General features: G+C 45.2%; 1 protein-coding gene across 5 annotated transcripts in view; it reads right to left on the minus strand.

The window, feature by feature from the left end:
• Positions 1–26,462, minus strand: part of LOC137217388 (steryl-sulfatase-like) — a 184,765-nt gene that overhangs the window by 10,067 nt on the left and 148,236 nt on the right. For 4 of the 5 annotated variants that reach the window (XM_067724154.1, XM_067724156.1, XM_067724157.1 and 1 more), the window contains 3 exons: positions 15,061–15,220; positions 6,355–6,476; positions 5,969–6,031 (listed from right to left, as the gene is read on the minus strand). In XM_067724154.1, coding sequence (XP_067580255.1) covers positions 5,969–6,031; positions 6,355–6,476; positions 15,061–15,220 — 345 coding nt within the window. The remainder of the gene's footprint in view (positions 1–5,968; positions 6,032–6,354; positions 6,477–15,060; positions 15,221–26,462) is intronic. The other variant, XM_067724158.1, reaches the window with a different exon arrangement.

The raw sequence follows: 26,462 nt of genomic DNA on the forward strand, positions 1-26,462 counted from the left end.
AAATCACAGCAAGATCCTTTCTGACCCACCTCCTAGAGTAATGGAAATAAAAACAAAAATAAACAAATGGGACCTAATGAAACTTCAGAGCTTTTGCACAGCAAAGGAAACCATAAACAAGACCAAAAGACAACCCTCAGAATGGGAGAAAATATTTGCAAATGAAGCAACTGACAAAGGATTCTTCTCCAAAATTTACCAGCAGCTCATGCAGCTCAATAACAAAAAAACAAACAACCCAATCCAAAAATAGGCAGAAGACGTAAATAGACATTTTTCCAAAGAAGATATACAGACTGCCAACAAACACATGAAAGAATGCTCAACATCATTAATCATTAGAGAAATGCAAATCAAAACTACAATGAGATATCATCTCACACCAGTCAGAATGGACATCAACAAAAAATCTAGAAACAATAAATGCTGGAGAGGGTGTGGAGAAAAGGGAACCCTCTTGCACTGCTGGTGGGAATGTGAATTGGTTCAGCCACTATGGAGAAGAGTATGGAGGTTCCTTAAAAAACTACAAATAGAACTACCATATGACCCAGCAATCCCACTACTGGGCATATACCCTGAGAAAACCAAAATTCAAAAAGAGTCATGTACCAAAATGTTCATTGCAGCTCTATTTACAATAGCCCGGAGATGGAAACAACCTAAGTGCCCATCATCGGATGAATGGATAAAGAAGATGTGGCACACATATACAATGGAATATTACTCAGCCATAAAAAGAAACGAAATTGAGCTATTTGTAATGAGGTGGATAGACCTAGAGTCTGTCATACAGAGTGAAGTAAGTCAGAAAGAAAAAGACGAATACCGTATGCTAACACACATATATGGAATTTTAGAAAAAAAAATGTCATGAAGAACCTAGGGGTAAGACAGGAATAAAGACACAGACCTACTGGAGAACGGACTTGAGGATATGGGGAGGGGGAAGAGTGAGCTGTGACAGGGCGAGAGAGAGTCATGGACATATACACACTAACAAACGTAAGGTAGATAGCTAGTGGGAAGCAGCCGCATAGCACATGGATATCGGCTCGGTGCTCTGTGACCGCCTGGAGGGGTGGGATAGGGAGGGTGGGAGGGAGGGAGACGCAAGAGGGAAGACATGTGGGAACATATGTATATGTATAACTGATTCACTTTGTTATAAAGCAGAAACTAACACACCGTTGTAAAGCAATTATACCCCAATAAAAATGTTAAAAAAAAAAAAAAAGAATAAGAGAGTAACAGAGGGAAAAGCCTAAAACCACCTACAAAACATTTGTGGATAGAAGATCCGAAGGTGAGGAAGACACAAATATTTAATATAAATATGAATACCTAATATAAATACTTAACACAAATATTCACTACAACATGCCTTGGTTAGAACTAAAATGTTCCCATAGAAAATGCCCAGCTCTGCTAGCAGATGGAAGCAAATCAGGACGGAGCTAGAAACAAGCAGGAATACTGTGAGAACTGACATATGCCCCACACTGACATCGAAGAAGAGAGATGTGCAAAATATTGCAGAAAATCAGTAGGAGCGAGTACGTCGGGGGGAAAGGGCAGAAGAAGTGGCCTATGGTAGCTGCGAATAAGCTGGGTGCTGAGCTAACACTGGAGGACTCGTTCAGAAACACTGTGCTTTGGGCATTCGAGAAAGAAACTCCCATTTTGATGTATTTTGTCTCTGTAAGGAAGCAAGGTTGCATTGTGACAAATGAACAGAAGTCATGGCGGACACGTTTTTCGTCCAAGAATTAATGTAATCTTAGGTCAGACATGCGAAAACTTTAGTCGAAAAGTATTAGATGTCTGTAGAGAACAGACTTGTGCGTTGCCAAGGGGGAGGGATTTGGGGGAGGGATGGATTGGGAGTTTGGGATTAGCAGATACAAACTGTTATATAAAGAAGGGATAAACAACAAGGTCCTACTGTAGAGCACAGGGAACTATATTCAATATCCTGTGATAAACCATCATGGAAAAGAATATGAAAAAGAATGTATAGATGTATAACTGAGTCACTTTGCGGTACAGCTGAAATTAACACAACACTGTAAATCAACTATACTCCAATAAAAAAAAAAGTAGACGTATGTTTCAACAATGGTCTAATATTATTTAAAAAGTAATAGGAAGTACCATATAAAAATACATGTTTGATAGACCAAGTGGGAGAAAACAAAATATCCTTTTATGACGGTGTTTTTCCATTAAAGGAAGTGAATGGTTGGGACGATAAGCCCGTTACTGAACCATCTGAGTGATAATGAGATAAAACAAATTGAATAAACATTGAACACAATTTCCGGGAAACCTTTTCCATCCTCCTATATCACCATCACACCTTCTCTTAGGTTGTGGGCAAAGCAGATTCTGTCCATCCTGGGACACATCACCCTGCGTTCCTACAATTACACACACACACGTCCCACGATACCGGGCTGAGAAGGCAGGTGAAGGAATTAGTGGGTGAATATCGCAAAGGTCAAGAGCTGTTGGGAATGCAGCCTTTGGTCGAGATTTTCAACCAAAAGGAAAAGGAAATCCTAAGACTTGAAATATATCCTTGAAGTGATTTACGTATGTGCGTTTTTTCTTAATTGCAACAAAAGTTCTGGTTGGGCAAGGGCTTCTCCTTCTTAAGGTAAGCTGGAGTACAGGAACGTTCTCTGCAGCTTTCATGTGAAAATGCCACAGCCCCCGTGAGTTCAGCTTCTGCCCTCGATTTGTTGTTTCTGACCCTTCAGGTTTAACTTCCGGTAATCAGACAAAGGAGAATCAGACCACTGACACAAACTGAAGTCATTAATAAAGACAAAAACTAAGCATAGCCTTTCTTACACCGATCAACTCCTGAGACACAGGCAGCTGTAATTAGAACCTTCTCTCCTTTCTTAGGTGCATTTTAGAGGCAAAATTAATTTTTTAACTGGGTGAAAATCTTAGTGAACAAAGCAAGCATTTTTCCTCAAATACTATTGTAATACTGTTGCAATTTTAAACCTCACTTATCTCCTATTTTCAAAAAAAGGCACCTTTAAAAGAGCTAGATACAAACAAATTTCTTTGGAATGAATTCTAATTTCCTACTGCTTTTTGTTGTGATTTAAGATTTTAAAAAATTATTTTGAAGTCTTAAAGGTCAAAATTGTTTATCATTTTTCTATACACAATGTACGCTTCAGGGGTACTACTGAGGTTTTTCAAATGATGCTTTAAAAAAAAGTCACAGGAGAGAAGCTTCCAACAAACTTGAATTGAAAAGCTAGCAGGATTTATGGGACTCCTTGGATTCCACATCAGCATAACCACATCCCATGGATTTCTGTACGACCAGCTGGCCTGGGAAGTCTCCCACTAATGCGAGCATTTAGTTTATAGCCTTACATTCATCTGCTCAAAAATCTGCAGCAGAAGCTCAGAGCTAACTACCAGTCTTTTAAGATAAATTTTACCATAAAATCAAGTTGTCATTACATTGAATTTTTACTAACACTGCTTCGTAGGTCAAAACTTAAAGCCAAACTTTTTGAATACACGCGGAACAGTAAATTTAAACTCACAATTCCCGTTGTAATGCAAGAAAAGTTACCGGTGTCCTAATAACACTTTCGTGAGTTCTTCTAAAATGCAGTGGGCGTAAGGATATGAGATGATTAAGTTAGGCCATTCAATTTGCTGAGACAACGGAATTACAGAAACATTATCATTAGAGAATGATTCAATTATAGAGAAGACACTGTATATGAAAGCTGAAAGGGGTTCATGTTTTAAAAGGGTGGAAACAGCATTCCAGCTCTAAGTTTTTGGGAAAATGAGTAACAAGTTGGGAATTGTAACATGTAGGCGTCCAACTGATCAAAACAAACGGCAACTGGATCTTAACCACACCACCACTCAGCTCTAGTTTACGGGTACCAGCGTACTTACTGCTGGTAAGCTTGTGCTTTCCGAGCGAGGAGCAGGGCGTGCGTTTGCCAGGTCTGCCAGTTGCCGGGGTGTCAGCGCTCGCCGCCTGGCTGACTTCCAGGTAGCAGTGCTTTCCCAACAAGCTGGCAAGATGCCTGAGCCATCCGGAGGTGGCTCCAGCTCACTGCTGCCCTGACGCTACATTCCTAAACCCTGATCCTAAACGTCTCTCTTCTTTTCTAGCAAAGTATTTGGAGGCCAGGAGGCAGCCCTCTTACCACTGACAATTACGGGAAGCCTGTGTAGTGATTACCATAAACTCCTACCAGCACAGGTCCGAGATGATGTCAGTCATCTCCTCTAGTACTAGTTTACTTTCTGTATTCTCTAGTTGACAGGTAACTCCACACACACACGGGTGACACTTCCTTACACACCTGTGCATTCCCAGCTGTTTGCACAGCCTTCAGCCTGTCCTGAGCTAAGAGGTCCGCAACTCCCTGGCAGAGAATTTGGTCTATTTTGCTCACTGACAGGTGCGCAGCCTAGCCCAGAAGGTGCCACTTAGTAGGTGCTCAATAAATACGTGTACAACAAACGAACAGATGAAATACTGAGCAAACGGCCACGGAGCCATGTGTGACAGCCAAGGCAGCAGCCACTGTTGCTGAGTTTCAGGCGCAATCTGAAAAGTAGATGAGACGATTCATAAAGCCCACGGTTTCCTGAGTCCCTTTAGCTACACGCATGATTCCGGGGTGGAAACACCGCCATTTTTCCTCGTGTGCTGCTGCTTCAGGACAGAACATAGTAAGGAACTGCATAAGAGAGAATGTCACTTGTGTGTTATCTTAGAAGCAAGCTTTATCCCCAGGCCAGCTGCCTATCAGAATCTGGGTCTTGTTTTTCTCACTTACTCCTATTTTCTGCCTCTTCCTGTCCCTTTTCTGTTTACTCCTCCACATAATGTGCTTCCCCAGCCCCTGATCCAGTAGGTTTCTTCCGGCTCCTCTCACTCGACGGGGTTGGCTTTATTTAAATGCAATTCTGCAAGGCTCAGGACGTGATATCATCCTTCTTTAGACAAACAAGAGTCCCCGAGACTTTCTTTACGCTTCTCGCAGGCTCTGTACAAAAGGAAGTGGCGAGGACCACATCTCTCATTTATGATGAGATGGCTCAGATCTAAATGCTGCCAATAATGCTAAGAAGAGACAGCATTCCTATGAGTGTTAGGAATGATGGACACATTGATGAGATACGTAAATAGGATCCCTCTGGGCCTGGAATCGTGCGCCCATGGTTTTGCCATATTGGTCTTCCGGAAGCTATCTCAAGGAAGCCGTCCAGATTGAAAGTATAAACGCTGAAGGGTAAACCTGGTGTGATCTCTTTGGGTAACGGAAGGGTTATCATTTTCCACTCTAAGAATAATGGAGCACCTGCTCTTTAAATGATGTCTTTGGTAAATCGACTGGGTGAGCAGAATGGGGTGAGGGGTACATTGAAATCCAGTATCAGAGTCACCTGAGTTTTTACCAAGTCATCAGCTGCAGGGGATACACAAGCTGCTCTGAGAATCTCGCCTCTGGGAGCAGAATCCCAAAACACACTAGAGAAGTGGGGAGTTTCAATTTCCCACTGAAGAGGAACCTCAAAGTCCAATAGCAGCCACTACCTCTGGGATATACAGCAGGGCTGTAATAATTGCTGGATTCCCATAGACTCCTAGGCATCTTAGCGATGTGAGCCTTACTGTAATTCTAAGTTTAAATACGTGAAAACCAGATGTGACCCTATCACTACACCGACGATTCTCACTTGGTTCCACTTGGTCCTTTATGCTTTTTAGAAATGCACCCCTGTACCCGCTGTTGGAAAACCCAAAGAAGGTCCCGTCACTGATACAGTGCACGATTTACAACACCCCTGGGTTTGGGACCAATGATAACATCAAAGCGTTTGAACTCTGTCTTAAATATCCACATCTAGCAAATACACACGATCCGTGACCAAACACAGATCGATGAGTCACGACCCCTACCTTTGAGGCTCGGGAGAGAAGGTCGGGTAAACAACTCAAGGGCATTCGGTGCCAGTGCAAAACCTACAGGACAGCAGGCAGAGAAGACGGCTTTCAGGGGGGTGGGGCGGATGGATAAGCATTAACCAGGAAGGGAAAAGAAAGGAAGTCCTCCCACGTTGAGGGAGCTGCAAGCACATGTCACAGCAATGTGTGACGCCCTGCCTGGACCACCACGGCACCGGGAGGCGTAAGAGAAGAAGGAACACGGAGGAGGACAGAGAAAGCAAAACTGAGCATCTTTCGGGCATCTCATGAGAGCAACGCCCTCTTGCAATTTCTTCTATTCCCATGGCAGTGACTGCACGTAGCCCTACAAGCATGGAAAGAAAGATGCGTCTGCTCACTGTTCTGTGGGTGCCAGCGCACGGCGTTCAGGTAGAAGTTGCAGTAGTGGAAGAGAAACTCGTGATCCGAACGATGGCTTCTCCCTTGAAGCAGGGGCATCAGGTCACGTCCATCGATGATCCTGGGGGATAAAGCAGGTGGGCATCAGGGGGCCACATCAGCCTTGGGCTAAAACCTCCCGATGTCGGCGCTGTCCTTCCAGCAAATGGGGGCATGACAGAGCTACAACATGGTAATGAAGTAACCAACCCAGGACACTAACTGACCCACACTGGGCGCCATATGCAATGTAGGGAGGCCAGCTCTGCTCGTGCATGAACTCATTTCATCCTCCAAGCAGCACCGTGAGCTGTGACCAGTATCACTCCAGGATGATGGGATGAAGAAATGGAGTGATTCAGCCAACTCCACGTGTGTCGTAAGAGCCAATGGGGTTGAAACCCAGCTGACTGGGCGTCCGTGCTTTCCACTGCTTTCCCCTGCTGCTGCTCCTATACTGAGTTTTCTGCCTATTGCCTTGGCAAACAGTGTATTCACGAACTATGGATCTATAGAAAATAAGAATTTCTGACAATCTGAGTTTTAAAAAAAAGGTAATATACAGCATGGGGCAATTTAGATTGGATGGACTTCAATGCAAATGAAGTTCTAAGTCCCAGGGACGTGATTTGTAAATAATAATGATGATATTAAATACCCCAAAGATGTAAACGTACTCACATGCATTTACATATCACATATACACATTACACATATGTTTATGTTCTCAAAGGTAAATATATCTCTTCTATAACTAGGCCGAGAAGGGGAACTTTCCAGATGGTAGGCAATAACTGTATACAACTGCTAAGGAGCAAAATTAAGACTATTTGGATGTTACATAAAGGAAAAAAGCCTATAATTTTGTTTTGAGTGAAACATACATTAACAGGCAGTAGAGAAATTGAAGTCGTTGATTACCATTAGGCCACTGTCACCGAAACCTGGGGCAGAAGGCTACTTGGAAGGAGGTAGATTGTTGAACTTGAGGGTTTTCCTTCTCTGATTAAAAACATTCCAAGACAAATATCACATGATATCGCTTATATGTGGAATCTAAAAAAAGGGTACACATGAACTTATCTACAAAATAGAAATAGAGTCACAGATGCAGAAAACAAACGTATGGTCACCAGGGGTAAAGGCGTGGGCAGAGGGATAAATTGGGAGATTGGGACTGAATATACACACTACTATACATAAAACAGATAAACTAATAAGGACCTGCTGTAGAGCACAGGGAACTCTACTCAATACTGTAATGGACTATGGGGGAAAGTATCTTAAAAAGAGTGGATATGTGTATATGGATAACTGAATCACCTTGCTGTACACCTGGAACTAACAACATTTTACTATGGGGGAAAGTATCTTAAAAAGAGTGGATATGTGTATGTGGATAACTGAATCACCTTGCTGTACACCTGGAACTAACAACATTTTACTATGGGGGAAAGTATCTTAAAAAGAGTGGATATGTGTATGTGGATAACTGAATCACCTTGCTGTACACCTGGAACTAACAACATTTTACATCAACTACACTCCAACAAAAAATTTTTTAAAAACCCAAAACACTCCATCCCTGGCCCCTCCTACCATGAGGAATTGAGAAACCGGAACTTTAACTTGGTTATATAATGTAGGTAAGCACTCTTGAGAGGTCCTACATCCCTTGAGTTTTTTTTGTTTTTTTCTTTTTTCTTTGTGGTTTATTTTGGTGTCGCTAAAAATCCCATCATGTAATTACTGCTGACTGCTTCTCTGGTCCCCACCTTAGTTATTAATCATGCACTCCGCACAAGTCCACGGAACTGAAAATATTCTATTATTGTAAGTTAAAAATAAGAACAAAAGACAGAATTGGCTCACTTTCCAAGCCTGATTCTCATCTTCCATGAGAGGAACAAGGTAGAGAGATGATTCGATCCAGAAGCAGTGTGTTCTCCGGACACTAGTTCTATCCTGAAATGGCCGGTATTGTGAATTTCAAGAAAAACTCAGTCCTTGAGATTAGGAGAGCCTAAGTAGGTGGAAAGGAAGCAAGGGATGAGGGGAGAGGGGCAGAGAGGAGGACCTGCGCATAAAAAGCCCCCAGGGGTGAAAACCCTGAAGGTGAGAGATGGGACAGATGGGCCCGACAGAGAAGGCCTTTCCACGATGGCTCGAGGGTGAGAGTGAATCTCTGTTTCTCTGACTCAATGTCTGGCTCATTTCTCGAAGCTGTTTTTCATCATAAACCCACAAAACTCAGCACTTAAGAACCCAGGAGACAGAACTGTTTTCTTAAGATTGGTATTTCATAACCGAACTGGGCCTGATCCCACAAAGGGGGATTTAATGACAAAAAGAACACTGTAAATCTCATAGACTTTTTTTCTGATTTCCAAGCAGATTTGTCTCTTTTTTTTTAAGGAGGGAAGCAAAGTCTGTTCTGCAAACTTCTTTTTTCTTGCGATGCAGAGACTGATCTCATCTTTGTTTTACATCCTATACCTAACGCACTCTTTCCTGGAAGCCGGCAATAAATCACGCTGCGATGGAAACCACTGTTGAACAGCGCTGGAGAAATACGGCTTGTCAAAAAGAGGCTCATTTGTGCCATGAAAAATGGAAAGTGACTCTATTGAGCTAAACTTTTAAACGGTGTCTGAGTTATCAAAATACTTGGGATGGCTGGGATGGAAATGTTTGTACAACATCACGATTCGTGGCAGAAAGGCCCCTACACTTTCAAAGTGATGCAAAGCATCGCCGCTTCCCTATGGGAATCGTCTGATTGGCCTTTTCTGTAAACAAATTCAACTTTTCATAGCACGCTTGCAGGACAGCCACGGCTACAAAATCGGATGCTTTTTTCCCCTGGTGTCTGCCTCATTCTGTGAAAAACGTGCTCATTTGAGATTGCCTTTAACATGGAAAGTGAGATGATTCTCTTTGGGCTCCTGACTCATGGCAACCATGGGGATAGTAACAATTCAGTGTCAAGGAGAGTCATGTCTGAATTTCAGGTCAAATTCAAGAGCATGCGGATGACTCTCTCGTAACTGAAAAGAACATGTTTGGGGAACTTTTTTGGGGGACAGTGACTTCATCCCCCCACGAATGTGCTGTCTCTCTCTCAGCTGAGTCAGTGAGCCATGTACTTCGGGACGTCCCTCCGACCCACCTGTGCCGGGTCCACTCTGGGGAGGATTTGGGGATCATAGCAGAAGGGAAAGGCTTCGGGGACTGAAAAAGAGGTTAACTTGGGACACAAGGTGAGTCACTTGTTGCCATATTCAAAATAAGGTGATTCATGGAAGCAACCTAAGTGTCCATCGACACTAGAATGTATAAAGAAGATGTGGCACATATATACAATGGAATATTACTCAGCCATAAAAGGAACAAAATTGAGTTATTTGTAGTGAGGTGGATGGACCTAGAGTCTGTCGTGCAGAGTGAACTGGGTCAGAAAGAGAAAAACAGATACCATATGCTAACACATATGTATGCAATCTAAAAAAAAATGGTTCTGATGAACCTAGGGGCAGGACAGGAGTAAAGATGCAGACGTAGAGAATGGACTTGAGGACACGGGGTCAGGGTGAAGGGTAAGCTGGGATGAAGTGAGAGAGTAGCACTGACATATATACACTACCAAATGTAAACCAGATAGCTAGTGGGAAGCAGCCACATAGCACAGGGAGATCAGCTCGGTGCTTTGTGGCCACCTAGAGGGGTGGGATAGGGAGGGTGGGAGGGAGGGAGACGCAAGAGGGAGGGGATATGGGGACATATGTATATGTATAGCTGATCCACTTTGTTATACAGCAGAAACTAACACACCCTTGTAAAGCAATTATATTCCAGAAAAGATGTAAAACAAACAAACAAAAAAATAAGGTGATTTTTTTCACTGTAGAGTAGGACAGGAAACATTTTTAGAAGAAAGCACATAGATCTTTGATAAATTAAAGGGAATCCCAAGTACCCAGAAAGTCTCTTTCATAATTAAAAGTGTTTCCACCCATAAACATCAGACATTCTGCCATATGTGAATAGAAAGCAAGATCAATTATACGTAGTCACATGTACGTGAAGAGTTTCGACTTTGATTCTGCAAAATGGAGCTGAGCTGGGTACAGCTCGCCCTTGTATCTGTAGTGCTCTATGGAAGAAGTCTTCTGTGGTCACCCAGCTAGATGTCAGCAAAACTGAGTGGGAGAACCAAGCCACTCCCCTTGTCTTCATCAGACGTAAGTGATACCAAGCATTGGGATTTCTTTTCCAAACTTGGAAAAAAGAAATGAAATCGAATTTTCATTATGGAATAGGAGAATTGGGCATGCCAATCTTCATTAGGAGGGAGCATGGTCATAGACGCACTATGGTAATACTCTGTCTGCTTGCAAAGATGAGGCTGACAGGTTTTCACTTTAATGAATTAATGTATTGAGGTATTTTATATATATATATATATATTTTTTTTTTTTTTGCAGTACGCGGGCCTCTCACTGCTGTGGCCTCTCCCATTGCGGAGCACAGGCTCCGGACGCACAGGCTCAGCGGCCATGGCGCACGGGCCCAGCCGCTCCGCGGCATGTGGGATCTTCCCGGACCAGGGCTCGAACCCGTGTCTCCTGCCTTGGCAGGCGGACTCTCAACCACTGCGCCACCAGGGAAGCCCGAGGTATTATATTTTTGTTGCCTATGTTTTATATCACAGAGAAAGACTGCCCTCCATGTATGTCCAGAATCAGCTTATTTGGAGACGCAGGGGGAATGATTTTTCTGCATATGCTGGGGTGATGGCCACGGTCGGTATGAAGGAAAGATTCACGCCAAGAGGAATCTCATACAGGCACACCACGGGGTTGAGTTAGAGAATTCTCATGGCAGCACGGAGACTCTGCAAAGTGAAAATCTCTATGTGTAACCCTCGGACTGCTGCTCTTTTTACCTAAGCAGAAACCCTGCATCGAAGGGCTTTTCATTTCTCACCAAGCTAGGATTGTCAAGAACAGCACTTGCGGGCTTCCCTGGTGGCGCAGTGGTTGAGAGTTCGCCTACTGATACAGGGGACGTGGGTTCGTGCCCCGGTCCGGGAAGATCCCACATGCCGCGGAGCGGCTGGGCCCGTGAGCCATGGCCGCTGCGCCTGCGCGTCTGGAGCCTGTGCTCCACAGAGGGAGAGGCCACAACAGTGAGAGGCCCGCGTAACGCAAAAAAAAAAAAAAAAAAGAACAGCACTTGCTTCTTGAGAATTACAAGGCTGTACTTGAAGGACAGGGGTCTTCTGAACGAAACTCCTCTCGTTCAATGAAAAATGTGGCAAAATGTGAGGGAACCTCATTAAGTGATTGTCATATAGCCTGGGTCCAGCTCTCTGAATGTGTTTACTCACCTGAGAAACGTAAATTTAATATTGCTTAAGCAAGAAACCAGGGAAGCTGATTTCCACCAATCTTAGTGGGAGAGAGTTAGGCTGTTTTCTAAAGAGTAGATACCTGTGTATCAGATTTACAGATGGATATGGATATATATGAGGATATTATCCGGATGCTCTTATTGAAAAGTTTTGATGAGGTTTTCATTATATAGATAACGACATTTTCCGTAAAAGAGCAATAATAAGCTTTTGAGCAGAATTCTCAACCTCAGCGCTCCCAACATATTGGGCTGGATCACTCCTTGCTGGGGGGTGGCATCCTGTGCATTGTAGGATGTTTAGCAGCAACCCGGACCTCTATCCACTAGATGCCAGCAACGTCCCGAGTCAAAACAATCAAAAATGTCTCTAGACACTGATAAACGGCCCCTGGGAGGGACAGTCACCCCAGCTGAGAACCATCCCTTTAGATGGTCAACGTCTCCAGGGCAGACACACAAGGACGTCTTCTAGACCTGGTTGCTAACATGATCTAAATGGTATATTGTGAGATCATTTTATTCCCATGAGCAACCTGGAAGCAGATTGCCGTTTTCTTATCTGTGCTGTCGCTTGGAGAACAATGACATCTTATAGAGCCTTGGACCAAAACCCAGACATAGTATCATTGGGTTGAGTGGGACCATCAACGGGTGAGATCCATTGAAAGAACCTTCAATACTCAGAATGGGTTCCACTGAGGACACTGGCTCGTGCACAAAATGTTTGGGTCAGCTTAGGAGGGAGGCTGCTTCCTTCCTCAGTGGGCATGTGGGAGAAAAACAGGATGACCCCCATTAGCCTCAGATTGGGGTGGGTACGAGGTGCCGGCAGCAAGATCTCCCTTTAGGGATCCTCCTCTTTGCCTCTGAACTTTTCCCTTCCCTTGGCTCTTCCCAGTGAGGTGGAAAACCAGTTAAAGATAGTGTGAAAGCAGGGACTTCCCTGGTGGTCCGGTGGTTAACACTCTGTGCTCCCAATGCAGGGGGCCCGGGTGCGATCCCTGGTCAGGGAACTAGATCCCACATGCATGCCGCAACTGAGAGTTCGCGTGTCACAACTAAGGAGTCTGCATGCCGTGACTAAAGACCTGACACAGCCAAATAAATAAATGTTTTAAAAATAATAAAAATATAAAGATACTGTGAAAGCAGAGAGTACCGACGACTTTAACATCATGAACCATGAGAGAAAACTGTACTTAATGAAACTATGAACACTCAGTGTGCACGGGTCATGGAACTATTCAGATTTATTCCAAGGGAAAGAACCAGGGCCAAAGAGCAAGTAAAATAAGGAGTGAGAGTTTTAGTTTTCTGTAAGAAAAGACTTTTGATGAGTTATTCCTGCCAAGTTTTCTGTCATTACAGGGGAAGAAGAATCATTTGATTGGAATAGCAGCTCTTAGAAGCCCCTTCAGCCCTCACAGTGATGATTCTCTGAGCCCAGATGGACGTGAAACGTGTAAGTGGAAACAACTCTACTTCCCTACCTGTTACCTCTCAATATGGCGGGTGAAACAAAAATGGCAAGTATGCATGCATCCCTACTCTGCACTTGACATGCTCTAGTGCTTGCCATCCTATGCAAGTGTGAACCCATTTGCAGGAGAAGAAATCAGGGCCCAGGAACTTCAATGCTTCAGCAGCAGTGAAGCCACAGCAGCATAGCTCCGGGAATCTCTGCTCTTCTCTGAAGCACCAGCTACCCTGAGACGGTGTGGTCCAGAGACCCACAGGGATGCCTGAGACCTACGAGGAGGTCTATGAGCTCAAACTGTCTTTGCAGTAATTCAAAATGTTATTTGCCTTTTGTACCCCCACTCTTTCATGAGCTCATGGTGGGTTTCCCCAGTGGCTCCATTATCACTCTGCCAGCCGATGCACTGTGTGCTTGGGCCCTCTTGCATTTAAAAACTTTTATTTCCAGGTTTAATTGCTCATATGACAAACGCTGATAGATACCGCCCACAGAAACACAACGTCTTTGGGCTCCTGGATCTGGGAAGAGTGTACAAGAATCTCGAGGCCACAAAGTTTGAGAAGGGCTGAAGTCTACAATTCTGCCTTTCCCATCTGTGTGTGTGTGTGTGTGTGTGTGTGTGTGTGTGCGGGCACTTTGAGAGGAACGTATACCTAATGCAGAAATTTGAAATAAAAGAAGAGTAAACCAAGGTTGCACACAATGGGAGGTGAGCAAACCTCTCCGTGGACTCAGCTCTGGCTGAGCTGTTGTTTTCGTCTCCGGTTTCCAGTTTCCTCTTGGTTCTGTCGGCAGCTGAATTTGAACAAGATTTGCAGCCCGTGTGCCTGCCGTCACCCTGGATTGCCACCCAACTAACGAAAGCAATGAATCAGTGTGCCTCACTTAGAACTCTTCAGATTGGTAATAACACTTAAGGAGAAACCACTGGCGATGCCGTCGGAAGATGTATTTAAATGTAAGAGAAAGACATTTCATTTAGAACTCGCTAAATGAAGACGTGCTGGGAAAAAAGGGGCCTGACTAGGCACCCAACTGCCTTTCTCGCTGCTGCAGCAAAGAGCTGGTGAACAGGGCCAGGAGAAGTGTGGGATGAAACAAGGGAGGTTAGAGGGCATCTGCCCAGCTGCCCTTCTGCAAGCCGATGATGGGCACAGATGAGAGAGAGAGAGAGACAGAGAGAGAGAGAGAGAGAGAGAGAGAGAGAGAGAGAGGAGAGAGAGGGAGGGGGAGAGGTTCCACGGAATGCCAAAAGAGGGAGGCTCAGTTAAAGACCGTCCATCCCATAGGATTCCCCTGGTGGCACAGTGGATAAGACTCCATGCTCTCAATGCAGGGGACCCGGGTTCAATCCCGCTCAGGGAACTAGATCCCACATGCTGCAACTAAGAGTTCACATGCCACAACTAAGGAGCCCGTCTGCCACAACTAAGGAGCCCACGTGCTACAACTTAGGAGCCAGCGAGCCCCAACTAAGGAGCCCGTCTGCTGCAACTAAGACCTGGTGCAACCAAATAAATGAATAAATAAACAAATATTAAAAAAACAAAAAGACTGTCCATCCCCTTCGGGCTTTGGACTTTATTTCCCACTGGGATAACAGGATGGACAGAGCGGTGTTTACATTGCTGGACCCACCAGTAAGTCCCATAACTGGGCGTGGATAAAGGGTCCAGCCGGAAGTAGCATATGCCACCGTGCAGGCGAATCGGAACACCCTTGCCCACAAAATCCGAAGGCGACTGCCCCGAGCACCTGGGAGTCACAGTACCTGTCTTCCGGCAGAGGGGACCTCGCAAGTTTGGCCACTGTCGGGAAGATGTCCATATTGCTTGTTGGCTCATCGATCTCCAGCCCAGCCTGGATCACCCCTGGCCATCGGAGGATGCCTGGAACCCGGATGCCTCCTTCCCAGTTGTTGGCTTTTCCCCCTAAAATGCCGAAGGAGAGGCATCAAGGAGATTTATACGTCTTTCCAACACGTACCTCAATGCACTCTTCAATGCTTAATGTGGGGTGGCCGATTTGGAAGAACCTAGTGATTTAATGACATGGATTCAATGAGAATTTCACAAGCAATACTGTATCTCTTGTGGTGATACACATCTTCCATAAAATGTTACGGAAGAACCCAAACAAACTTCTTGGCCAACCCGATATATATATATGTCATGGTCTCTACATGCATGACACACGGCCAGCATTGCCTGGTGGACACAAGTGCTGACTCTCATCAGGGAGACTCAAATCTCGCAGCAACAAAGACTTCTAACAATGTTTCTGGAGTCATGGGGTTCAAATTCCACTTCTACTTTTTACCGCTGGTAGGAGGCAAAATAATCGTACCCCCAAATGTCCACCTGCAACCCCTGGAATCTGGGGATATGGTACCTTATCCGACAGAAGGAGAGATTATTCTGGATCATGTGAGTGGGTCGAATACAATCATGAGGCTCTTTATAAGGGAAAGAGGGAAGCAGGAAAACTGGCATCAGAGCAGCTGAGGCTGTAGTCAGAGAGACTGGAAGATGCTACGTCACTGGCTCTGAACAGAGAGAAAGGTGCCCCAAGCCAAGGCATGCAGGTGGCCTCGCTCCCCGAGAGCCTTCATAAAGGAACACAGCTCTGCTGACACCTTGATTTTAGCCCACGTGGACCCATTTTGGACATCGGACCTGCAGAACTGTAAGATCATCCATTTGTGTTGTATTGAGCCACCAAACTGGTGGTGAATTCTCGCAGCAGCCCTAGGCAACGAAAACACCAGCTCTGTGCCCTTGGGACATGGATCCACCGCTGTGCCACACGTTCCAGACGTGTAAGATGTGAGTATTTCACGGGATTATGATCCCCAGCCTGAGAGACAGGAGACCACTGACCATAGCTGTTTTCATCATTGTTATTATTTTATTACTGGCATAGCTCTTACTGTTTCGTTGGGAAAACGAGCTTTGCATGTATGAGGCAATTCGAAAATAACTAAATAGAGCATGAAAGGGGTATCAGGAGGGGCTGGAGGGGTGAGCTGGGAGTGGGTCACAATGTCAACAGAAGATGCTCCCCAGGGTCTCTCACTAATGGTCCTTGGGGAAGGGAGACAGCAGCACAGCGGCCTGGGGCTCAAAGAGGCCAGAAATGCTGGATCCCTCCAGCAGGGAACCCGTGGATGGATGGAGAAACAGACACGCTGCTTCCCCAGGAGTAGTTCCCCATGACTTTGTAACAAGCTGTGCATAACTCTGATTGCAGCCCAACAAAAAGCACAGAGGATGCCTCTTCCCTGGGAACACGGGCCCTGAGGCAACAGACTTTGAGTTGGTTTGCGAAGGAGAAATAGGGTTAGCAGAGAAGGACAGGGGATTGCAAGGGAGATACAGGGAAAACAGGTGAAGGAGAGTGGATTCTTTCTGAAAATGTCTGAACAGAGAAAAGAGCATGGTCTAAATTTAAAATTCGGTCGAGTAATTGTCAAGTGCACACATTTAACATCCTGGTGGCACTCGGCCGTGCTAGGAAGCCACAGACAGACGACGGCTGAGTTAAGCTCTCCAGGACGGTGCAGAGAAAATTCTTCTACCATTCACTCCGAGACTCTTGTTAGGAACAGCTGTCTCTAAACCACGCTTCTATATTTTTGTCTTTGCACGTGCTGCCACCCGGCAGGTCAAATGCCTTTGAACGGCAAGAGCATATGCTTGTCATTCTTTTGCTTGACGTGGGCACAGAGTTTTCTGCAATACTCTATTTGTCATTTTTTTTGTCCTCTTGGGCATCTCCCCGCCTGATAACACTGGTTCCCTGGATTGATGGGAATCGCAAGGAAGCACGTGACGAATCTAATTCACACTAAAGTCTTTCTCATCCAAGATGCTATAGTTTACACCCTCCTCGATGTATTCAGTCCAGGGACTAAAACCCCACCAATTATAGATGGGAGATGTGACAAAACCGCCCAGGTCCTATCACACTATCATCCACCTGTTATTGGGGCAAGAATAAAACAGCAGCCGTCTGCTCATGTCACTGCTTGAAGGTAAAGAACTGAAGAACACCCTTAAGTTAACGGACCCAGGTTCAGAAGCTAAAGGTGACTATTTAAGCAAGACATCAAACGGCTAAATCATCTGAGCCAGGGAGTGGCACGTGTTTCCTTTGAAAAGCCAGGGAGTAACGATTTTAGGTGGTTTGGGTGGCTTGCCCAACTCCTCAGAAGCAGGAGGGCCAGACACCAGCAAATCAACATGGCTGTGTTTCGGGGAAACTTGATCTACAAGATCAGGCAGCAGGCTGGATCTGGCCCAAATGCCATAGTTTACTGAGCCCTGCTCTTTTTCTTTCTTTTTTTTTTTTTTTTATTGGAGTATAGTTGATTTACAATGCTGTGTTAGTTTCTGCCGTACAGCAAAGTGAATCTGTTATACATATACATATATCCACTCTTTTTTAGATTCTTTTCCCCCATAGGTCATTACAGAGTACTGAGTAGAGCTCCCTGTGCTCTACAGCAGGTCCTTATTAGTTATCTATTTTATATATAGTAGTGTGTGTGTGTCAATCCCAATCTCCCAATTTACCCCCTGCCCTTACCCCCTGGGAACCGTAAGTTTCTTTCCTACATCTGTGACTCTATTTCTGTTATGTAGATAAGTTCATTTGTAGCCCTTTTTTAAATTTTTTGATTGATAGATTCCACATATGGAGCCCTGCTCTTAAAGTTACCGAATATAGATTTGGGGAGTCGGGTGCGTGCATCAGCCCTGACCCTACTCCGTAATATGAACTCCTTCAGTGTTATTAGGGGGGAAATGTCACCGTGACTTCCACTGATGATTTATTTGTTCACTTAATTGGACTCCTTCATACCTTCTGCAAGAACGGAAAACTAAAGAGTCTCTCCTTCAGCCTGAACTGTAAAGTAACCACATCCTGGCTCTGGCCCACCCTGCCAATACCACTCCTTAGTGGAGCTGAGTCTCACCTAAGTGCCCCAGCAAACAACGCATCCTATCCCACCTTCTGCAAAGTTCTGTTGCTGCTTTCTCTGCCAGGATTTTCCCCCAACCCCCAACCATTTCTGTAAACCCTCGAAAGCCTGCATAAAACGCTCTTCCTATTTACTCAAGGCTTCTACAACCACTACCACATGTAATGTCTTCCTACTCTCCATTTCCTGGGCATTTTTCAAGGTTCTTGTTTATGGGATGTGTGACAATCAATGTGATCCCATCTCATCGTCCCAGCGGGACCAAGAGTACTTGAGAAGAAACTCTAATCGACTGTTGAATCAACTGCGGTCCACAGCGTAATACCTTCCAAATAGAGAAGGTCCAATATATGCAGTGAATGAACGAAAGAATGGATGAATTGATGCAGAGTATTCCTGGGGGGAAAAAAAAGAGAACCTTACAGATGGGAGTGGTTATAAACTCCTGTTTCCAACCTCTTTTGGTCCCTTAACTTTGCTAGGCTTTTTCATTTCCCTAACCTGTTGCATTCCAAAAGTTCTCTCCTCCAGAGTCTTACCCAACAAGCTCATCTTCTTAGTCTCACTGTGCATTCCATCCAGGAAAATGAGCTCGATTAGCACGAAATACATCAATGCCCTGCCCTCCCAGACCTCAGTTTATCCACTGATGTCACATCCCCAACCATGTGCCCCTCCAGGCAACCTTGGCCTCCGTCACCCACAGACCACATCACTCCCACCTGCTCTGTCTCAAAAGTGAGTGATCCAAACACTCTATTATCTAACCACAAACCTCTGCCTTCCAATACAGCTTTCTCAACTTTGGGCCCAAACTCTGCAATATCGAACCCTGTCGTACCACGGTCACACGTTTTGTCAAATAAAACCCAATGCAGTCATCTCGTCGAGGACTGCGATCATTCAGTAGTTCAGTTTTCTACTAAGTGGACAGTCCCAATTGTTCCAAATGACACTTCAATTTTTGGGACGTTTGCTAACTTTATCCTATGTGGTCCCGATGACCAGCTCAGATCATGCAATATACCATTTCCATCACATTGTTGCCAAAAGACTGGATCCCAGAGAACCTCTGACACATGTTCATGCCTTCCCAGTACAATACCAGCCCTCAATGAAAATATCTATCTGTTCTCTGTAAATCGAGATCTTCTCAACATCTGGTTAAAGTGACCAAATGGGGTCCCTTCCTGTTCCTGGAATCCAGGGTTCCCCACCTGCAGGTGGCATGTCAACCCTCCCCCAGAATACTACTTGTCACCCCCATGCCCTGCCCTACCCCGCCTTCAGTAGGTAACTCTGTTTCCTTCTGCAGAGAGGAAACAGAAGGCTTCATTTGGGAACACCTTCAAATTCCAGCCACTATCCCTTCTCATTGCACCAGCATCTGCTCTCTGCATTCCCTAACAGACTAGACAAGGTCCCTCCTCCTGGCAAAGATCAATCCTCCTACATGTTGGGTCTCATTTCCCACCGTCTTCTCAGAAATCTGACATTCTCAGGTGTCCCCTGTACCTTCACGATCCGTCTACTGAAGCTGACTTGAGAGAATGAAATACACTCCAACCTTCCCCATGACAAAGAACCCCTTTCACAGCCCGTCTCCCTGCACAGACACATTTCTGAAAAGAATCTGAGAAACTGCTCACCTTCCGGCCCCCTTCTATCCAGCCAGCCTCTGCCCCTTGCTCTCCACTGAAAATACTCATGGGAACATCACGTGTATAATATACACAATGGCTCCTTGGGGTCTACATCCTACTTGACTGTTTCTCAGCGTCCACTTCTACGAACCATATTCTTCCCTGGACCTTCCCTTCCCCCCCAGTTTTCTTCTTATTTCCCTGTCACTCTCTCCGTATCTCCTTTGTTGGATCATCAGCTCCCGTATCACCTTTTATGTTCCGCTTGGTCCCTGACCGTCTTCTCTTCTTACACTAAAGGATCCCATACACCAACCCAATATAGGTCTCTGCCCAGGAGTCCTAATTCCTAAAGGGAACCTCTGTCTAGCGAATCACACCAGTCAAACACGGAAGAGACAGCTTTGACGTCCTCCCCTCCCTCAAACCCAATATCTAATCAATCACCAATACCAATGGGTTTACCGATACAAGCACGTTGATTCACTGCCCGCTTCATTGAGTTAAACCACTGATCCTTCAAACCTAAGCTCAAGTGGTTTTTCATTTACATATTCACTCAAAACTAATTTCTTACAATATGTCAGACCCTATTCTAGCTTCTAAGCATACAGATGTGAGTAGAATACGTCTGGATCGTAGTTCTTGCACTCTGGCAGGCGACAGTATTCCTTGCCCTCACTAAGGGCACTGAGGACACACTTTGCATGTACTGACTTCTTAGTCAACTCAACAGTCTTCTACGATGTTCCTATAATAACAATCCTATTATTCAAATTCTAAAGACAAGGGAACCAAGTCGCTGCCTGCGAGTCCTAATGCCTCAAAGTACTTCTATCTACCCAACCACACCAGCCAAAAACATGAGACATCTTATGTTACCCCTCAACTCACCCTTATTCTCACTTCTTTACCCTTTCCTTAGAGTGGATTTGGGTGATATTCTTGACCTCCAATTTTAACTACTACCCAAATGGCAATAACTATATATGTATACACACACACACACACACACACACACACACACATATACAAATATATATAAACACACAATATATATACACACATTTCTATCTATCTACCTATGTCTGTTCATCTATCTCTATCTATCTATCTATCTATCTATCTATCTATCTATCTATCTATCTATCTAGGTAGCTATCTATCTATCTACCTACCTATGTCTATCCATCCATCCATCCATGCATCATATCTATCTATCCCTATCTATCTATCTATCCATCCCTATCTGTCTGTCTATCTATCTACTTCATTCTATCAGACATACTAACGTGGATGTAGGGTACCTTTCATCAGCTACATCGCCCAGTATCCCTGGTTGACACCTTCATCTCTTATAGCAACCTTGAGCTGCTTTTTTGTTCCCTGTAAAGCATCTCACTCCTGCCTGGAATGAACTCTCCACCTCTCCTCTCCCAGCCAACACTCCCAAGCATCAGCCTGCAAAAGGTCCATGTCTCCTGGGAAGTTCTCTGAATTCCCAGGTTGGGGAACAACGTCTAATCGTCCCTTCTCAGAGCTTCCTTTCTACTTTGTTATTCTGAAACCATCTCCTTAGATGTCCATCTCAACCAAAGAATATGAGCTACTAGAGGCTGGGGACCCTGTATTCGCTGTCATCATGTCCTAGAAGCCAGCCCCGAGCCTGGCATCCTATGGGGGCTCAGTATATGCGTGCTTCTCAGTGGAATTTAACTGAAGGAATGAACTGCTAGGTGAGGATAACACGTGAGCTTCTTTCAAAGAGGAAAAGCCTGGGGAAGCCTGGGGGATGCCTCCTGGCACACAAGTCCTGATACCAGCAAGACCATCCAGCTTTGCCCTCTCTTGGGGAGCTGATGAAAATGTTTGCTAAAATCTGAAGAATGAACCTGAACGTAACCACCCCCTAATAAACTAGCAGAGCCTCTTGCTGTTTTTTTTTTTTTTTTTTCTCCAACAAAAGCACCCGTTGCTCTGAGAGCCGTGGGACTGCCTGAGGCAAAGAGCCGCCAAACTCAGTGACTGTAAGAAGGAACTCCTAAGCCACATGGACTCCAGCCAATCACTGGCTTTTGGAACCTGCACTGCAAGGAAAACTGCGGTGCCTTTCTTGCGGGCATCAGGGAATTCGGAGAGCATTTCTCTGCCCGTGGAGAAAGTCTACGTTCATGAACACTCAGGGAAATACGATTTTCAGCCCTCACACCCAACCAATGCTTCTGCAGAAGCCATCTATAGAGTTAATTTATCCACTCCATTGACACTTATTACTTGCCTTTACGCAGAGTAAAAGGGAGGCAGGGGGTTGAGGGGGGAGCCTCCTGCTGGGTGACCTTGACTTGGGAGAGGAATGAAAAGGAAGCCAGAGCTAGGAGTATGATGTTCTCATCCGAGACTTCGGGGAATTTTCAGCTGTGAGGAAGAGGAAGGAAACTCTAAACGCTAAGAAAATCTTAGGGAAGTTATTCTGGTCCCAGCTAAGGGAGGATATGTTAGGGAAAAGGTGAAAATAAGTTTACAAATATTACATGCTAGGGAGGGTGTGGAGAAAAGGGAACCCTCCTACACTGTTGGTGAGAATGTACTTTGGTGCAGCCACTATGGAGAACAGTCTGGAGGTTCCTTAGAAAACTAAAAATAGAGCTACCATATGATCCAGCAATCCCACTCCTGGGCCTATATCCAGACAAAACTGTAATTCAAAAAGATACATGCACCCCAATGTTCATAGCAGTACTATTTACAATAGCCAAGACATGGAATATAACCTAATGTCCATCGACAGGTGAATGATAAAAGAAAATGTGATATATATGTATAATGAAATAGTACTCAGCCATAAAAAAGAATAAAATAATGCCATTTGCAGCAACATGCGTGGACCTAAAGATTATCATACTAAGTGAAACCAGACAGAGGAAGACAAATACCATATGATATCACTTATATATGGAATTTAAAACATGACACAAATGAACTTATCCGTGAAACAGAAACAGACTCACAGATATAGAAAACAAACTTATGGTTACCAAAGGGGAAAGTGGGGGAGGGATAAATTAGGAGTTTGGGATTAACAGACACACACTACTTTACATAAAATAGATAAACAGGGCTTCCCTGGTGGCGCACTGGTTAAGAATCTGCCTGCCAATGCAGGGGACGTGGGTTCGAGCCCTGATCTGGGAAGATCCCAAATGCCGCGGAGCAACTGGGCCTGTGCACCACAACTACTGAGCCTGCGCTCTAGAGCCCATGAGCCACAACTTCTGAGCCCACATGCCACAACTGCTGGAGCCCGTGCTCTGCAACAAGAGGAGCCACCGCAATGAGAAGCCCGCGCACCGCAATGAAGAGTAGCCCCTGCTCACCGCAACTAGAGAACGCCCGCGCGCAGCAATGAAGACCCAATGCAGCCAAAAATAAATAAATAAAATAAATCAATTTTTTTTAAAAGTTAAATAGATAATCAACAAGGTCCTACTGTATAGCAGAGGGAACTATACTCAATATTTTGTAATAACCTGTAAGGGAAAAGAATCTGAAAAAAATAGATATATGTGTGTGTATAAATGAATCACTTTGCTGTACATCTGAAACAAACACAACATTGTAAGTCAACTATATTTCAATTAGAAAAAAAAGAGAGAGAAAAAAAACTAGTAGTGTCACTATCGCCTCAACCCCACAAAATTAAATTAATTTTTTGAAATGCAGACTACAGCAGAATCTAATGTTCCTCTGATTAAAAGGGATTAGCTGTTGAACTCTGTGTCGTGATTTAATCACAGCCATTCCACCAAGGTGGTCCGTAGATTTCATTAGTGAAACAGACTGAGGAATACGGAGGGATCACTGAGCTCAAATAGTATAGTTTTTTTTTTTAGGGGAAGGCTGAATAATGACCCCTAAAGATGTCCATGTTGGAATCCTTGGAACCTTTGAATTGTACCTTGTTTTCTGAAAAAGGGACTTTGTAGATATGATTACATGACTGATGGTGTGATGGGGAGATTATCGTGGATTATCTCGGGGGGCCCTAAGGGATAGTAGGAGTGCCCTTAGTAGAGTGAGGCAGGATGGGATGTGACTAGAGAAGAGAAGGCCATGTGAGGAAGGATAGATCTTTTGGAGCAGTTCTGATGAAGACTGCAAGTCAGGATTGTTCTGAAAGGATGCTCTTTTGATCAGTGAGCTCAAACAGTGTGATTTCTCTGTGTTTGCATAAATCGTTGGAGTGCATGCAAGCTCACAGCTTTAGAAAACAAGGTGTCTTGACACTGAGAAGTCTTTGGTCATTCCCCATAGCTAGAAGGAAACCGCATCTTTTTTTTTTTTTTTTTTTTTTGAGCATCATACCGTTAACAATGTTTCACTGTGAACTTGATTTCAACTAAACTTGACAAAGGGATAATGCTTTGCGATAGAGTGGTGGCTGAGATATTAATACAGTGTCAGACACCGATGGTAGTTCTAGCATTCAAACAAAGTATGTCTAACACATTCAATATGTTTCTTAAAAAAACAAAAAAAACAGGGAGCAGCTGTGAGCCTGCTCTTCAGATTGTACGAGAAGCCCAATTCCAAGGCATCCTTCAGACCCTAGACACTCTCTTTCTGACTCATCCTCACCATCCACTTAGGTCTCTGAAGAGTCAGCCATCGACACAAAATGCCAGTACATCTCCTTCTTTTCAACACCAGGCTCCCTCAGATTCATCGCTGGTGGTCATCTGGTCATCTGTCCCCGAACCAAAGCTCCGTCACACCATATATGTGACTTCCTTAAATAACGTATTACTTGCTGACCACATCTATTACTGTGACTGATGTACACGTCTCGGCAGCAGCCACTAAGCAACTTTGGAACCTAACAGACCTTCACCGGGGGAATGAATGGACGGGGGAGCCAGTGCATGAAATGCAGTCTGGGACTCCATCTCGAGAGACGCTATCATGTATAAAATAACATAAAAACAACTCTCCGCACACAGTCCATAACTAAAGGAAATACGACGAAAGCACCTCATCTTACTCTACAGGAATACATACTTTCACTTCTCGCTCCTCGAAAATAAGACTGAATAGAGGAGGGCTGGCTGAAAGAGTGGGTTAATCCTGTTCCGAGTAGAGACACCTGCTCGGTCATTTCACCCGTGTTGAGTATCAGTCGTGTGTCCTGCACTGGGGAGGGAACGATGACAAGCAAAGGAAGTGGTATGAACATCCAGCGAGGTTGTCCAGACCCGCACTGAACAGGAATCCTTCCCTCCTGGGTTCCAGGTAACCGAAGGTGTAAACAAAGGTCCCGGGGCCCCCCAGTGCTCAGAATTTGAAAGGACTCAGATGTGCATGTCGAGGATGTAAATAGAAGTATAAGGTTTCACAGGATACGTGCTGCCATTGGGATGGGTGACAGACTGCCTTTTCGCTGTCTGTTTGGTTCAGGACTGGTGTGATCTGGTGTTACCCAATTCCTGCCAGTTTGCAGAGTAAGCCATGTGCTTCTCTCCTCATCCCAGCTATACTGAGGAGGGTATGTGGTTGGGAGAGTGGAAAGAGCTCGAGGTAGAAGGATAAGAGCTCAAGCACACCCTGGCTACCTCCTTCCCAGCCTGGTCTCCTTTGGGAACATTTCTTGGGCCCTGTTGGCCGAGTGAGGCTCTCCTTGCCGTATGCACCACAGGCATCTTGTGCCAAGAATGTCGACACCCTTGTTAAATCGCATGGGCCTCCTTAGGCTTCCTCCCACCACCCCCAACCCAACCACCCATGCAAACAACTAACCACCCAACCAACCAGCCACTGACCCAACCAACCATCCAACCATCTACCCAACCAACCACCCACCCAACCATCCACCCACCCAAACAACCATCCACTCACCTACCCACCCAACTGACCACCCACCCAATCAACCACCCAACCATCCACCCACCCACCCAACCAACCAGCCATTTACCCAACCAACCAGCCACCCACCTACCCACCCAACTGACCACCCACCCAATCAACCACCCAACCATCCACCCACCCACCCAACCAACCAGCCATTTACCCAACCAACCCCACCCAACCAACCATCCACCCACCTACCCACCCAACTGACCACCCACCCAATCAACCACCCAACCGACCACCCACCCAAAAAACCATCCACCCACCTACCCACCCAACCAACCACCCACCCAACCAACCAGCCATTTACCCAGCCAACCACCCAACCATCCACCCACTCAACCAACCACCCACCCACCCAACCAGCCATTTACCCAACCAACCATCTACCCAACAAACCAGCCACCCACCTACCCACCCAACCAACCAACCACCCAATCAACCACCCAACCAACCACCCACCCACCCAACCACCCAGCCAACCAACCAGCCAGCCATCTACCCAACCAACCATCCAACCATCCACCCAACCAACCATCCACCCACCAAACCATCCACCCACTCAACCACCCACCCACCCACCCAACCACCCATCCACCCAACCAGCCATTTACCCAACCAACCATCCACCCAACCAACCAGCCA

Source organism: Pseudorca crassidens, chromosome X (assembly GCF_039906515.1).
Source record: "Pseudorca crassidens isolate mPseCra1 chromosome X, mPseCra1.hap1, whole genome shotgun sequence".
NCBI lineage: Eukaryota > Metazoa > Chordata > Mammalia > Artiodactyla > Delphinidae > Pseudorca > Pseudorca crassidens.